The sequence below is a fragment of the Clarias gariepinus genome, chromosome 26, assembly GCF_024256425.1.
Source record: "Clarias gariepinus isolate MV-2021 ecotype Netherlands chromosome 26, CGAR_prim_01v2, whole genome shotgun sequence".
Classification (NCBI taxonomy): Eukaryota; Metazoa; Chordata; class Actinopteri; order Siluriformes; family Clariidae; genus Clarias; species Clarias gariepinus.
Window position 1 is genome coordinate 5,012,740 of NC_071125.1, and position 15,450 is coordinate 5,028,189.

The following is a 15,450-nucleotide window of genomic DNA, read 5'->3' on the forward strand; positions in this document are numbered from 1 at the left end:
TAAGGAAACTCGGGCACGGCTCACATCAAATATAAAAGGCAATTGTACCTGAACACATTAGTGAGCTGCTCTTTAGGACATGATGTCTCCGGCACCATCTATCTCCTCCGTTATCGCATGTGCAGATCTCATTCTCTGATAGCTGATAAAGTAGGAAGGCATGCAAGCACATTGATATTTTTTTCAGAAATATTAATGAGTTCTATTTTTAATATATAATTCAAAAATATTCAAATGTGTAAATATTACATTAAAACTTCTATCGGCCGCACTGTCTTATCAACGCTTTCCGTTCAAGGCTACCATCTTCCCCAGTCACTGCTGTGTAGGAGTGAACATGTTACACCTGTTCATTTGTAACTTTGGTGTGAGAAATAATGAATCCCCCATTTGTGATTGGCATGAAAGAAGAGCAGCATGCAGTGATTTTTTTTTTGTTTTTTTGTGGTCCGAGAGTGGACCTGATGCTGAAATGTATCGATGGAGAAAGTATTTGGATATCTGCAAACAAAAAATCTGGACTGATACTCTAAGAAAGGTGACCTTTTCTTATAGAGAAAAGAGCATGAGAGTAAACAGCAGAGAAACATCTTCAATCACCAACCAAGAACAAATTCAAAAGTCAACCATCTGCTGGAAAATTGATGCTTACAGTTTTCTGGGATTCTCAAGGCCAGTATTGGAACATTATAAGGAAAAAGTTTCAACAATCAACAGCGCTCGTTACAGTAAGACGCTTATTGAAGACCTGAATCCTGAACTTCGGACTAAACATAGAGGACTGATATCCAAGGGCATCGTGATCTTGCATGACTCATAAGCACACATCTGCCCACATCTGTCGACACCCTGGTAAGATTTAGTTTTGAGTGTCGACAGTGTGGGCAATCCTTAGTGTTTCCGATCTCGCTTCATTGGACGTCCGAAAGCATCTCTACGTCCCTTCTGATGATGAAGTGAAGTCAGTGGTGCATTCGTTGTATAAAACATTTTTTAATGAAGAAATCTGAAAGATTGTTTCAGGAGAGAAAGGAAGAGTTGTATCCGAGAATGGTACATTGAAATCATGCCTAGTGCAAAAGCTGCTTAATTCTAATAAATTGGTGCCTAATTCTAATTTCATAATAAAAACATTAATAGTTTCATCCTGGGATGCTATTTTCTAGGACATCCATGGATCCTGGTGATTATTCAGAATGCACAGAAAATAACATGCATGTGAAATTATGTACAGTACATTCAGCACTGAGAATTTGGTAATGTTGACATTTTGCAAAATTGAAAAGCTTTTTGTTTGTGTGTGTTGTTTTGTACCTGAAAACTCTTAAAGTCAGTTTATTTTTATTCGCAAAGCACTTTTAAGAATGGACAAGCTTAAAAATTTCAGAGTTTTTTATGAAAACTCAAAAGGTTACCTATCCTGATTTGGGTCAAGGACAGTCCGAGCATAAATCGATCCCTCCTAATGTTGTTATATTGACAAAAGTGCGACTCTATAACATAATGTGTTTTAGATAACATGGAGCCAACTTTGCTCGGATACCAATTGGCTGCAAAACGTCTCAGGTTACTTTGCTGTAACCCTGTTCTCCGATAAAGCGGAAACGAGATGCGGTGTGAAAACGCTATGGGAACATCTTTTTGTGTATCAAACACATCAAATTTTGGCTATATATAACCTTGATCAGGTGATGTCATCTGATAAAGTGCACCTGCAGGTTATAAATAGCAGTGAACCCGAAACATCCTCAGGTCAATTTTGTCCGAAAGGACGTCCAGTCACGCAAGCAGTGCAGCATCTCGTTCCCGCTTTTTCAGGGAACAGGGTTACAGCAAAGTAACCTAAGACATTGCTTTTCAAAAGCTACACTCGATGCTGCGTGAAAACGCTATGGAAACGAGAATACTAACGCCACCGCACTGCAAGTGCCTGGACCCCCAAGGTTGTGTTGCGTGTGCGCACAATAGCCAAGAAGGTCTCAGACTGACTCGAGGACCCGTGAGCCTGGAGTAGCATGAACATCCAAACTATAAAATCTGACAAATGTGTGCGGAGAGGACCAACCTGCCGCATCACACACTTGCTGCAAGGGGGCAACTCTTTCCAGCCGATAGATTAGGCAATCCTCCTGGTCGAATGAGCCCTGATTACTAGAGGCGAAGTGTGACCATGCGCCTCATAAGCTAGGGCAATAGCATCTCTCACCCGTTGTGACAGCATTTGGCATATAAAGGCTGCTTTGACTTATGACACTGGCTAGTGCGGTGAACGTAAATCTGAAGAGTGCCTACTGGACACAGTAAGTGAGTCCTTTCCTGCTCCGGAGCTGTAAAAGGCGGAGGGCTTCGGGGACAACTGGGTGCATGGTCAAGAATTTTTAGAAGATAGTTCAGGTAAGGATGCAGAATAGCTTTGACTAGCCCAGGGGCAAAGTCTAGGCAGGATAGGGAGACTGACAAAGCCTGCAGCTCTCCAATTCTCTTCAAAGAAGTAACCATAAGAAAAAACATCTTAAGGGTCAGACACTGACAGACGCTATCTCTAGTGGTTTGAAAGGGGTGTCAATCAGACCTTCAAGCATAATCGCTAAGTCCCGAAAGAGGACCGTCGCTCTAGCAGGCAGCCTCAGCCATTTAGCTCCATGAATAAACAGGCAACTAAAGGGTGCTTACCCACAAAAACCTTATCAATCAGAACATGACAAGCCAAAATGGTGGCAACGCACACTTTGTGGGCACTAGGGCATAAGCCCGAGGACAAATTTTCTTGCAGAAACTCCAGCACTGAAACAATTCGGCAGTGGACTGGGTCTACATGTTTTGCCATGCACCAAATTTTAAATGGCCTCTTTCGTTAGCGCCTTGCGACAAAATAAAAGCACCTAAAGTGGGACCCAAAGTCAGAAACAGTGGTCTGAACCACATAAATAGGGTACGAAGCCCCTGGCGCGTAACCCTTATTTGCCTCCAGGGATTTGCCCTTGGGTAAATCCCCTGGCTTTTAGCTGGAATGTACATCGCCCTGAGGGACAGGAACTTGTCCTGTGCCCCAGGCAGAAACTGGTGCGCTAGCTTATTCAAGCAGTGCGAGCACAGTCTGCCCTGGCGATTATGTATGGGACTACCATAGTATTGTCCACCCGCACTAGGACATAGTAGCCTCTCAACTGCTCCTAAAAAAAGGAAGTGTTTTAGGGCCAAAATAGAGCCATCATTTCAGGGCAATTGATGTGCCACGCGAGAAGATGGCCTTTCCAGCTCCCTTGGGCTGGACGGCCATCTAAGACCGCACCCCAGCCCGTGAGGAAAGCGTCTGTCGTTAGCGTCTCGCGATGAATAAACGCAGATAGAGTGGGACCCAAAGTCAAAAAACGGGGTCTGAACCACATAAAAAGGGTACGAAGCCCCTAGCGCGTAATCCTTATTTGCCTCCGGGGATTGGCCTTTGAATAAAATCCCCTGGCTTTTAGCCACAACTAAAACGATCTCATGTGCAGAAGGCCCAAAGGTATCACTGTGGACGCAGCTGCCATGAGACCTAAAAATCTCTGAAAGTGATGACAGCTGTGCCTGCATTGCGATCGAATCCTACATGGCACCCAAATATACTGAGCAGGAAAGAGAACGCTTTTTATGGCGTTGAGTCTCAATCCTAAAAAATCAAGATGAGCTAGGTTGACATTGTGGTTGTGGGTGACAGAGCTAGGCCAAATGGAAGGACCCGATACTGGTAAGTTTCGCCCCCAAAAGCAAACCTCAGGAAATTCCTGTGTTGTGGCAATATTTCTATATGAAAATATGCCTCCTTCAGGTCAAATGTCACAAACCAATGCTCTGGTTGGATTTGACAAACAATCAATTTGACAGTCAACATTTTAAACCTGTACTTTTTTAGATAGCGCGCCCCGCGAAGATCCAAAATTGGACGCAGCCTACCGTTTTTCTTGGGAACCAAGAAATACCGACTATAGTAGCCTGACTCTCTGTCTCGTAGGGGAACATATTTTATGTGCAGGATGGTGTGGGCGGCAGGTGTAGTCTGATAGCACGTAGGTCAGACTATTTTGAGGCGGATTGCGAAGCGCAGTCTTACGGGAGGTGCCCGGCTCATAACACTCTCTTTCTGTGCTTCACGCATTGCGAGAGTCAGACCCGGTCGGGACTGGGTGGCCGACAGTCCCGACTCTTGAGCACAGCGGAGAAGAAATTTCCCCAAGACTTGTTCATATAATTTCGCTTCCCTAAACCTAGTGGAGACAGAGTTAACAGTGTCGCCAAACAGGCCCGAAGGCGAGATGGGGGCATCAAGGAGGAACGCACGATCGTTATTATTGATGCCAGTGGGATTTAGCCACAGGTGCCTCTGCGCTGCTTTGTTGCACGAAGAGACAGGCTCGGCGTAGTTCCAGGAACGCCCTATAATGAAGGGCCTGCCAGTGCTCAAGTTTTTTAGCAGATCAGCCTGGTAAGGCTGCAAAAACCGCCATGGTGTGCAGTGAAGCACCAGCCTGATCCACTGCCTGAAAGCTTTTCCCCACCAGGGAAGATGTCAGTCTATGCGGCTTGGTGGGGAGTGTGTGCTTTTTCAGGGAGGATGATGTCCCAGGAGAGAGATAGCCCCCAAGCGTCTCTTCTATCTGGGGCATCATCATATAACCCCGCGCCTTCGCATCAATGATATTTGAATGAATCAAAGTTGATGGTACGAAAAACATGGGATGAAAGAGTTAACTCGTCATGGTTGCCAAAAAATGGAGAGAGAGAGAGAGTGCGTTGCTGAGGCTCCTCCCCTGGCCACCCGACAGAAACTTGTCCTCTACAAAATTTTTTTGAGTTCTTGGGGAAATCAATTCAATTCAATTCAATTTTATTTGTATAGCGCTTTTAGCAATTTCCATTGCCGCAATGCAGCTTTACACAGTCAAAAGAATCATTTAAGTTTGTATGAAATCTGAATTTGTATGAATCAAGATGGTCAGTTTGTCCCTGGTGAGCAAGCCGAGGGCGACAGTGGCAAGGAAAAACTCCCTGAGATGGTAATAGGAAGAAACCTTGAGAGGAACCAGACTCAACAGGGAACCCATCCTCATTTGGGTGAAACAGAAAGCAGTAAATGATCTGCATTTATACAGTGTGATACAGTGTGTTAAATCCCGCTTCTGCGGCCAGACGATATGCAATCGCTCGATCGCATGCATTAGTTACCCGCAGTGACTCCTTCCTACCTGCGAAAGCGAGAGTAGGTCTCTCCTGTCCGTTCACAAGAAGCACAGAGGCACGCTTGAGAAGTGGACAAAAAACTTCCTGACCCAGCGAGAACGCGGGAGAAAGGGGAAATTTCGTCTCGTGTGTGTCTGGCAGATTGCACTGTTTAAACCAGGAATGTCCCGCAAACAAAGCAAACAAAAAGTGTGGAGATCGTGCTCTGAAAGAGATCCATCATTTGAAGGTGCGGATCTCCTAACAACCTCCACTGGTGAGTTAACACTTTTAAACTCGCTTGCACACACACACGAACACAATGCAGTCCTGAAGACAAAAAGATTTAAGGATGTTTCTAATTCAGTCCTATTTGTAACCAGCAGGTGCACTTCATCAGATAACGTCACCTGACCAAGGTTATATATAGCCAAAATTTGGCGTGTTTAATACACACATGCTTCACAACCGGTAACACAAAAAGATCCCATTGTGTTTTCACGCAGCATCGAGTGTAGCTTTTCAATGGGAACTGTTTGTGGCAATCAAACCACCACAAGCCACTTCACAGAAAAACTGTTTTTTTTTTTCAATGCAAATCAAAGCCATCTTCATGGTTATTAACTGTAACCGTTCTTGGTGATCAAATGTTCTTGCTTGCATCTTTTCCTTTAGACTGATGGATACCGACAACACGCTAAGGATTAAAAACGAGAAGACGCGTTCCCTGCTGCTTTTCACCAACGTCACTGAGAAACACTTCGGCAACTACACCTGCTTCGCCGCCAACCGCCTAGGGGCCTCCAACGCCAGCATGCTGCTCTTCAGTGAGTACACCCAGACAATCGTGAAGCTCTCTGAAACCGCATAATCTTGAATTCATAAATCCACAAAGGTGCGGTGTCAAGTGTATAAACACCCTCAGGGAGAACAACATGCACGTATGCTATTGTGTTTTGAGTCCTCTTCCTTTTTCCGCTAAGAATTGTGTTCACACAAAGATGCACACTTTAATATCAATTCTAGTCGTTTTGTGCATCACCAAAAAAATAAAAAATAATAATAAAATGGTGTCTCTTTTGTCCCCAGGTACTTTTAAGCCCTCTTTTTCTTCTCATTCCTTTTACCCGTTTATTTCTCCCGATCCTTCCATTCATTGGGCCGTTATGCTCTCTGTCGTTTATCGTCCTCCCATTTTCGCGCCATTCTGTCCGCTCCGCCACAAAGCCGTGATTTCTCTCCCTCCATCCTTCTCTCTCTCATTCTGCTCCTCGCATTACCGCCCCCAGTGAGTGATTTCCCTCGCTCCCTCCTTCGCTCCTGCCACACTACTGCACATTACCATCGTAAGTGAGTCCTCCATCTCTCTCTCTCTGTCTCTCTCTCTCTTTTGCTCTCTCTTGCTCTTTTACTCTCTCTCTTTCTCTCTCTCGCTCCTATTATCTCCACAAGTTTCACCTCGGTGAGTCACTCGCTGTCATTCTCATACATCTTTTGGCTGATTCGTGCCGTCGCTTCCGCCCTCAGCTCTGCCTTTTAGCTTCACATCTTTACATCCTTCGTATTTAAAGGAAAGAAGAGATACTACTCTCTTAAAATAAAAATTTTTAAATCTCATGGCTGAAAAAAACAGATACTAAGTAGATATATAAAACAACTACTTAACTAGAGAGGAGGTGGAATTTGACATTTTAAAATGTAATGAAATTTATGTTTCAGAAAATAAATGAGCTTTCAAAATTTTTTTCTTTATTATTGATTTGAGTAGCTTTCCAAAAACCTAAATACATCATTGATGATGGAGATACATATGTCACTCAAAAACAGTAGACAAGTAGATAGGACAGCTTGCTGCTAGTGAGTTGTTACACAATGCTAGCATGACAACAGGGAACTACTGTAGCATAAAGTAAATTTTCTTTTGGCTAGTTATACAGGGTCATGTGGGCACGTAGTGAGGTACACCCTGGACAGGCTGTCGATCTATCGAAGGGCACACACATAAACACACTAACACAATCATCCACACAATACAGGCAATTTGGGAATGCCAATTAGCCTAATCTGCATGTCTTTGGACTGCGGAGGAAACCCGGCGAGAAAGTACCCGGCGAGAAACCCACCAAGCACGACGAGAACATGCATGCAGAGGCAGGAATTGAACCTGGACTGTGCCACCTGGCTTGCTTGCTGTCTTTCTTTAATTAAAGGGTTTGTTTTTCACAGAAGTTTGCTGCTTAACCAATAATTTTTTAAATTTTGTTTTACTTATTTATTCGCAAGTTCAATTACCAGGTGATGCTGTAACCTCTCGAAGCTGGAGGCCTAGAGAGAACTGATTGGCCGAGCTCTCTCAGATGGGTGGGATGAGAGATACTTAGTGACCACATTAATCACGGCTCTACAGCCAATCAGAGGCGTCTGTGAGCTCATGCAAGCAGATAGCACCATCCTATCCTATGTCCGTGTTACGCCGTCCCCAACGGTGCGTGAGCAAGCAGTTTGAAAAGATGCGCTCGGCTGGCGTCACGTGGTTCGGGGGAAACACGTGATAGTCTTTGGCACTCCCAACTGAGTGGTAGTAGTAGCCTTAATGTAGGAGCCCCCTAGTGATGGGGTGGAATTGGAAATTGAAAAAAAGCTTACAATTTTCAGTTAACAGAGTGGTAATTCAGCATATAAATGCCCGACTTTATGGATTTTACCTTAAGAACAAAAATTGTGCACGGAATATGAATCCGCATATGAAGCATTATTGGCACACGAGCTAACGAACTGAGCCGAACACCGGCTAAGTTGCACATAGTTCCGAGAGCTGTGCAAATTTAATGGCTAAGTAAATGGCTTAACTCAAAGTTAACTTACATATTTTTTCCCTTTTGTACAAGATTTAGTAAAGCACCATGGGTTCCAAGAATGTTATCAAGGATGGTAGCATAAAGAAGTGGGAACGGTTTTCAGTTTGGTTTTTAAAGCAGTCAGTGCCAAGAGGAATCATAAGTTGAGGTTTAATGACTATTTATTTCATATTTTACTTTTCTTTTTTTTAATGTCTAAATGTCTTTTTTTTAAAGCTTTGATTGTTTTTATATCCAAAAAAAAGATTATAGTGTTAAAAATTGGTAATAGTGGGTGTCTGAGACAGATAATTTGCATTTACACAAGTCCTATGGGAAACCGTGTTTTCGCCATAAGAACTCACCTCCGGAATCGGATTAAATTTGTATTCTGAGGTTCCGCTAGTTGTACTTTTATTTTGCACACGATTAATATTAATAGCTTCGCTCCTGAGAATTCACCCAACCGAATACAGATAATTGTTTACTGTCATTAGTCATTAGACAGGTGTAACCTTTATTTTATATAATTGTCATGTCTCTTCCTGTCTTCCGCAGGGCCGGGGGCAGTGTACGGCGGAAGCGTGTCGCTAAGCGCCTGCCTATCAGGACTCATCTTCTGGCTCAGCCTCTCCATCTCCGTCCTGCTGAAGGTCTAACGCGTCGCCACCTCGGAAAGGAGTCTTTAAACGACGAACCCATCACTGTGAATAAAAAAGAAAAAAAGAATTATGCATTAACCCAGGAGCCATCTCTTGCATCTTATAATCACCCTTCCTCCCGTCTCCCTGCTCATCATCCCATTTCCACCCATCTTAGGCAACCACTGGCCACTGCCTCTCCCGCTTCTCCAGCGAAGGTCACCTTTTCGATGTTCATAGCTGTTGTGGTGATGATTGTAAAAAAAAAAAAAAAAAAGAAAAAAAAAAAACGAATGCTAAATATGTAAAGGTGCCGAGCGGAGCGCGTCATTGTCTGAGTGTGCACGTGCTGGAAAATGGTTGTATATTTGTGGATGCTGTGACATTAATGGTGTTTATGAGGAATGTGATATATGTATGATGATGATGATGATGATGATGAAGATGATGATGATGAAGCTGTGGCTGTTCACCAGCAGGCCACGCCTCAGTGGCCTTCGCTCTCTCGGATCTGAGCAGCAGAATCTTTTCTGTGAATGATGTCAAATCTCATCTACGCTAAGGGTCAACAATATCATGGGGGGAGGGAAGAATGATTCCTCCCCCCTTCACACACCGCCCTTCTCTTTTTGCATTCGCTGGAGGTCTTGACCCAGGGCAAAGCAGGTGACCCCAGTTCAACCTTCCAGTCCTTCCACGATTTCATCACATTACTACATACACTCAGTGTAAATATATATGCAGTAGAGGCCATCCCATGATTCCATATACATTAGTCAATTTCCCATCAGCCTCTCTGTTTCAGGCTTTTTGGCTTGGAGGTTATGTTTCTGGTGTCTCCCAAACAAGCCCCCGACCCCCGTTGCCCCTTCGGTCACTCTTCCTTGTCGCTTGTTGATAGCATGTACTGGTTAGAAATGTTCCTGTTGTGCTGTCCATCGAAGCCCAAGCCCCCTCAATAGCCCCTGCACTGTGTACATTTAATCTGCAAGCTTAACTGCTAATTGCTTTTTTTTTTTTGGTGTTAATAATGATGATGATGATGATGATGATGATGATGAAAATGATGATAATAATATGGATGATGTTGATGAAGTATTTGAAATCGATATTACGATAATTACATGTGAAAAAAAAACATAATCCCAGAGCCATGTGTGCGAAAAATATTTTGTACTTTGCTCTGAACAAAAAAAAATATGATAATAATAATAATGATAATAATAATACTTTTTTTTTTCAAAGTGTCGTGCTCTATTTTGCCATGAGAAACTTTTTAAAAACAGGTTGATGAGCTAGAGCGCAGCAAAACCCCGCTTTGAATTAGCCCCCCCTTGCGCTGCTAGCGCGCCACAATGCTAGACTGCTCTAACAAGCTAAGAGTTATTACGCAATGTGGGGTTTTGCTGCGCATCCACGCGCAGCTCGCAAAGGGAGCGATTGATGAAATGTAATATAATTTGTACCGTGTACGTATTTAAAAACGTTCCTTTTTAAAGGCTCTGTACTGTATCGAATGTATGCTAACCTTTATGCCGTCCCAACGTTTTTCGCTGTAACATCGTTAGCCATCTCGGCCGAAAATCTTTTCGGCATTTCTGAAATCCTGTGTGCTCGCCCCCTTCCTTCGTTCGTTCCTTTGATTCCTTCCTTCCTCCAGCCGTTTTTTCGAGAGGGAGCCAAATTAGTGGGAAATAGAGACGTAATTAGCGAGCAGATCGCTAAGCGAGGGCGCCGTCGCTCTTCTCCTCATCGCTCCATCTGCTGAGGAGCAGAGCTCATAAATCAAGCTCAATCCAGGCACTGACAGGGACCCTCTTCAAGGACGACAGTGTCTCGGCGGTGACTAATTAACCGCCACTTACAGACACGTAGAGAAGACGCTGCGACCATGTGCTCGGCGGCGCATGGCTTAACAGTGAGCGCTGGTTTCCGCGAAACGCGTACGCCGTATGCAATTTCTCCCATTCATGGACAAAAGCAAAGGTTAGGAGCCCGTCACTGAGTCACGTGACTGCTGTATATAGCATGTTGTGTCCCCATAGCTATTTTATTTAATTTTTTTGTCAAAACCAGCAATAACCAAACTAAAACATAAATGTAAAGAAGTATCTAATTGGCGTAATCTGTTAAGTGTTGACCGGAGTGCCATGCTAATCTAATCCTGAAAGTGTTGTGTGATAAATTAATGTCATGTGTGTGATGGAAGGAGCTCTGAGAGCAGTGTTTAAAGGTTGACCCGGCCTGTATGCGTCTCCATACCTGTAACATCTCTCTCTTTCTCTCTCTCGATCGATCTATCTATCTGTATGGATCTATCTATGGTGTGCAAATCTGTACTGTATCGCCACAAATGCAACACACATGCATGTTTTGAGATCCCATCCAAATTCTTTTCCTTTGTGTTCAATTCGAAGCACAAAACCAACCAGTCCCAGTGCTTTCTCTCTCTCTCTCTCTCTCTCTCTACCCATCTGTCTTCGTCCCGATCTTTTTCTATCTTGTTCATGACTGCGCTGCCCGTGTAAAGCCCAATGATCCATGGTGAACCTATCTGTGCTCATGTTTTCTCCTGAACAATAAGTAAACAACAAAAAAGATAGCAAGTATGTCATGTTTCTCAATGTGGGTTAAAAAAAGAAGAAAAAAAGAAAGAAAAAAAAAGCATGTCAATGTTTGTTATGGGTGGATTTTCCTTTAAAAAAAAAAAACGTGTGAAAAGTGAAAAGAATATGAAAAGTGTGTTTGTGTGTGTGTGTGTGTGTGTGTGTGTGTGTGTAAGGCAAGGAGGGGGTGGATTGGTTTTAAAAACTGGAAGATTGAAGTATGATTTGATATAAGCTCCCCTGTAGAGATGAGTGATTGTGGGTAACCTGGAGGTCTGCTTTGAGGGGGGGGTGAAGAGAGGCATGTGAGGGAGAAAGGGTGCGATGGGCCGGCGCTGACCAGACACTGAACTCCCTTTGTATGCATGCGATTAACTGGAAGACAGCAGCTACAAATCAGCTCGCCGATCCATTTTTTATAAAGGCAGATAGCGTGTATTGATTTTTTCCTACCGCTTCGCTCTGCTGCTTGTGTCCACACGTTTAAAATGTGCTCCGATGCTAATGTCCTACTAGTGTCTACTGAGAATGATGGATAGCACACGCGTTTGTAAGAGGCCTCCAATTGATCTACGGTACAAACGCGCCATCTTTTTTTTCTTTCACCACATGGATTCTCACAACCTATCCAGTCAGAGCTCTTACAAATCTCCAATCAGGAAGTACTCGAGCTTACGTGTGTCCAGACAGGAGAGTATATGTCCAAAAAATCAACTTTACCTTATATGTATCTAGTAAGGATGCACTCGAACTCCCACAGGTGCCAATCAGGAGGCAATTGAGATTACACATCCAATCAAGAAGCGCTTAAGATTACTTATGTCCCATCAGGTGGTGCCTACAAGCATACAAGTGTACAATCAAGCTCCATTTTAGCTTATGCATGTCCAATCAGGGCTTACACCTGAGCTTGCACCTGTCCAATCAGAAGCCATCTGAACTTTCCTGTAGTACTTTGGAGAAACAATACAACTCATAGTTTTTGGTATGTTCGTCCTTTCGGCTTCTCCATAGCATGCAAGAAGCCTACCATTAAGCCAATGCACTTTTTTGTATGTTATTATTATAAAATTTGTAGCTATATGACTTTTTGATAGCTCTGATGTCCCAGTTTATTACACTTCTGTTTACAATTTTACTACTCAAAGTGTCTCTAATAAAACCAGATCATGGAAAGAAATTAAAAGCAAAAACCAACCATTGTTGGTTAATCTTAAAATCTTTTATCTTAAAGAGCTTCAATTTGTCTTAAATCAGAATTCAGGTCCATATACAGTAAGTACGTTACCATAGGTCTTGATTGTTTAAATTATCCTGCTCTGCATGAAAAAGCAGTATGGCTACCAAGAACTACCTACAGTATATGGCTAGTTTCATGGAAAGAAAAGAGATAAATTGCATCCTTATCTTTAAAAGATACCAAGTCAGTTTAGCTCAGTGAGACTGCAGAAGCATCATATGAGTCTCAGCTAAACTTTGGAATGCATTTTTTGCGCAGAATGAGGGTTGTGGTATTTGGCGCAATTACTTACTGTACATTGTACTTACGTTCTGCGTGATAAACTTCATAGTTGGTGTGCAAAGGAAGAAAATTTATAATGACCGAGACCCACAGTATTGTACTTAAATGCGCCTCAATTTTGATTCAACACAGACTCGAATAAACCCAAACTATCCCTTTAATCATAGAGCTTAACTAATACAAAAGCATTCATTTGATTTTACTACCAAATACCGTACTGTACATACAAAATTTGTTTAAAACAATTTTTAAACATAGAATTTTATTATATTACACCTACATAGTTTTTTTTTTAAAGGCACAAACCGTTTTGTTCTTTAACCTTAGGGAGGTTATGTTGGGGTTGGAAGACAGCAATGGAAACGTTAGAATAAGTTAGAAAGTTCTGCTCAGAGCAAGCCAGATTGATTTCTGAGGCTTAGAAGTGAGATAGAATTCAATTAAAGTATAGATCCGAACAGCTGAGGGTTAAGAGTATCGCTTGAGGGCTTAATGGTGCCTTGCTGGCAGTAATGGGATTTGAACTGACAACCTTCTGATCAGAAATACACTACTTGAATTCCCAAGCGGAATTATCTGAACGCTTTTAACCAAACCTGGGAACGATATTTTGAGTAAATATAAGGCAAATTTAACTTTGGATGGATGGATGGATGGATGGATGGATGGATGGATGGATGGATGGATGGATAGATAGATAGATAGATAGATAGATAGATAGATAGATAGATAGATAGATAAATATTATTAAGATAAAAAATTAAGAAAGAAATCTTAGGCCCATATGGATTTACTTTAAGATGTTTGAATGAGATGCTTTGTCATAGTTTTACTATTATCTAGGTCCATTTTGCTTTATCTGTAATGTACAGTGATATTCAAATATGTCCAATGAAAAGTATTTAAATTTAATAATAGAATAACAATTGTTAATTTAAGTTGAAAATACAGTGGCAATATATTGAATGTGTCAGTCCATGGATCACGGATACTGTGTATCTTAAAGTGAAGATGAAATCTCTGTGAGTTAGAACTGGACACAACAACATATTGTAAGCATCAAGGGGTTTTACTGTTGCTGTGTTTCTTTTAAGAAATAGCATAATTTTATTACTTTTCAGAGATAAGAGCATTGTGATGGGCAAATGGAATAAAGAGAAATTGGATGGATGGATGGATGGATGGATGGATGGATGGATGGATAGATAGATAGATAGATAGATAGATAGATAGATAGATAGATAGATAGATTTAATTCCTTAATAATTTTTATTAAAAAAAAATTACCTTTTAGGCTTATGTACTGTACCTAAAAAGTCACAAAGCCAGACCCTGTTCTTTAGTGATGTCACACAAGCATTACAGTGTTCTTTATAAAAATCTATACTGGCAGACCAAGGTCTGGATGCATATCCTGCATAATTTCAGTGAATTACACAGAGAACTCAAACATACTGTAGCCAAGCCAAACAATGACTGAAAAAAAAAAAAAGGAAAAAAAAACTGGCTGATTGATTGAGTGAAAAAACAGCGGCTGTGGCTTGTTGCAGCCAATCACATGGATTATTTCATCGAAAGATGATCATCAAGAACAGAAAGTGTTTGCAGGAGCTTTTAGAGATTTGGCATTTCACTTACCCTGCCTGGTCTGATTACCAAATTGTCGACATGGATTGTAAAAAGATTAAATAAACAAAACTGTGTTTAAAGATGAAAAGTACGCATTTATTCAGGCACTCTTCGATTTTAAAAATAGACTTTTCAGCTTTTAGTGAGATGGTGCGTTAGTTAACTGTGGTAGCCTGACGTACTAGTGTAAAATGAAACATATACTTTAAATGGTTAAGCATTTGAAGTTAACTGTCACTATCTAATCATGTTACCTGTTGTTTACTAAACTAAAAAATGCAAAATTATAAGGGCTTGAACATAAGAACATTAATGCATGGAATGATTTCACCACACTATTTATAAATAGTACAAATAGACAACTAATTAATAAGTAACGCTATATAGGTGGGCAGCACGATGGCATAGTGGTTAGCACTGTGGTCAAGGGTTCGATTCCCACCGCAGGTCTGCATGTTCAGCCCGAGTTTGCATGTTCTGCCTGTGCTTCGGGGGTTTGCTCCGGGTTCCTCCCACAATCCAAAGACATGCAAGGTAGGCTGATTGACGTTCTCAAGTTGCCCGTAGTGTGTGTGTGTGTGCATGCCCTGCGATGGATTGGCACCCTGTCCAGTGTGTATACCCCCTCTCAATCAAAGTCACTTTGGAGAGGCTCCGGGCCCCCGTGACCCTGTACGCAGGATAAAGTGGTATAGCTGATAAATGGATGAATTAATTAATATAGGTGATTACACATGGATAGCAAACCTATAACAGAGCAGGGATAAAGTGAAGCTGTAAGAAGCTGTTATAGTTGCTTTCGGGGTTCTGACTACCAAAGGTGGGCTTGCACCAGAAAGCTGTGGTAATTAGTAAGCAGAGGGTAAATTAATTACATTTTTTTACTTCATTTTTAAAACAAAAACACTTACATAAAAAACCTGGCATGTTTTATTGGACAGAAGATGGCTTGTTCTTGAAGGAATTGACATGTGGGTACAAATGTGTACATTTCATTTTATCCTGAATGATCCCTC

General features: G+C 42.0%; 1 protein-coding gene across 1 annotated transcript in view; it reads left to right on the top strand.

Annotated features, from left to right (window-relative positions):
• The window catches only part of iglon5 (IgLON family member 5), a gene marked incomplete at its 5' end in the record, with an annotated part of 163,740 nt that extends 150,290 nt beyond the window's left edge, over positions 1–13,450 (top strand). Inside the window, 2 exons of the mRNA XM_053487385.1 lie at positions 5,875–6,026; positions 8,595–13,450. Of these exons, the coding sequence (XP_053343360.1) occupies positions 5,875–6,026; positions 8,595–8,695 (253 nt within the window). The remainder of the gene's footprint in view (positions 1–5,874; positions 6,027–8,594) is intronic.
• Positions 13,451–15,450: the final 2,000 nt, after the last annotated feature.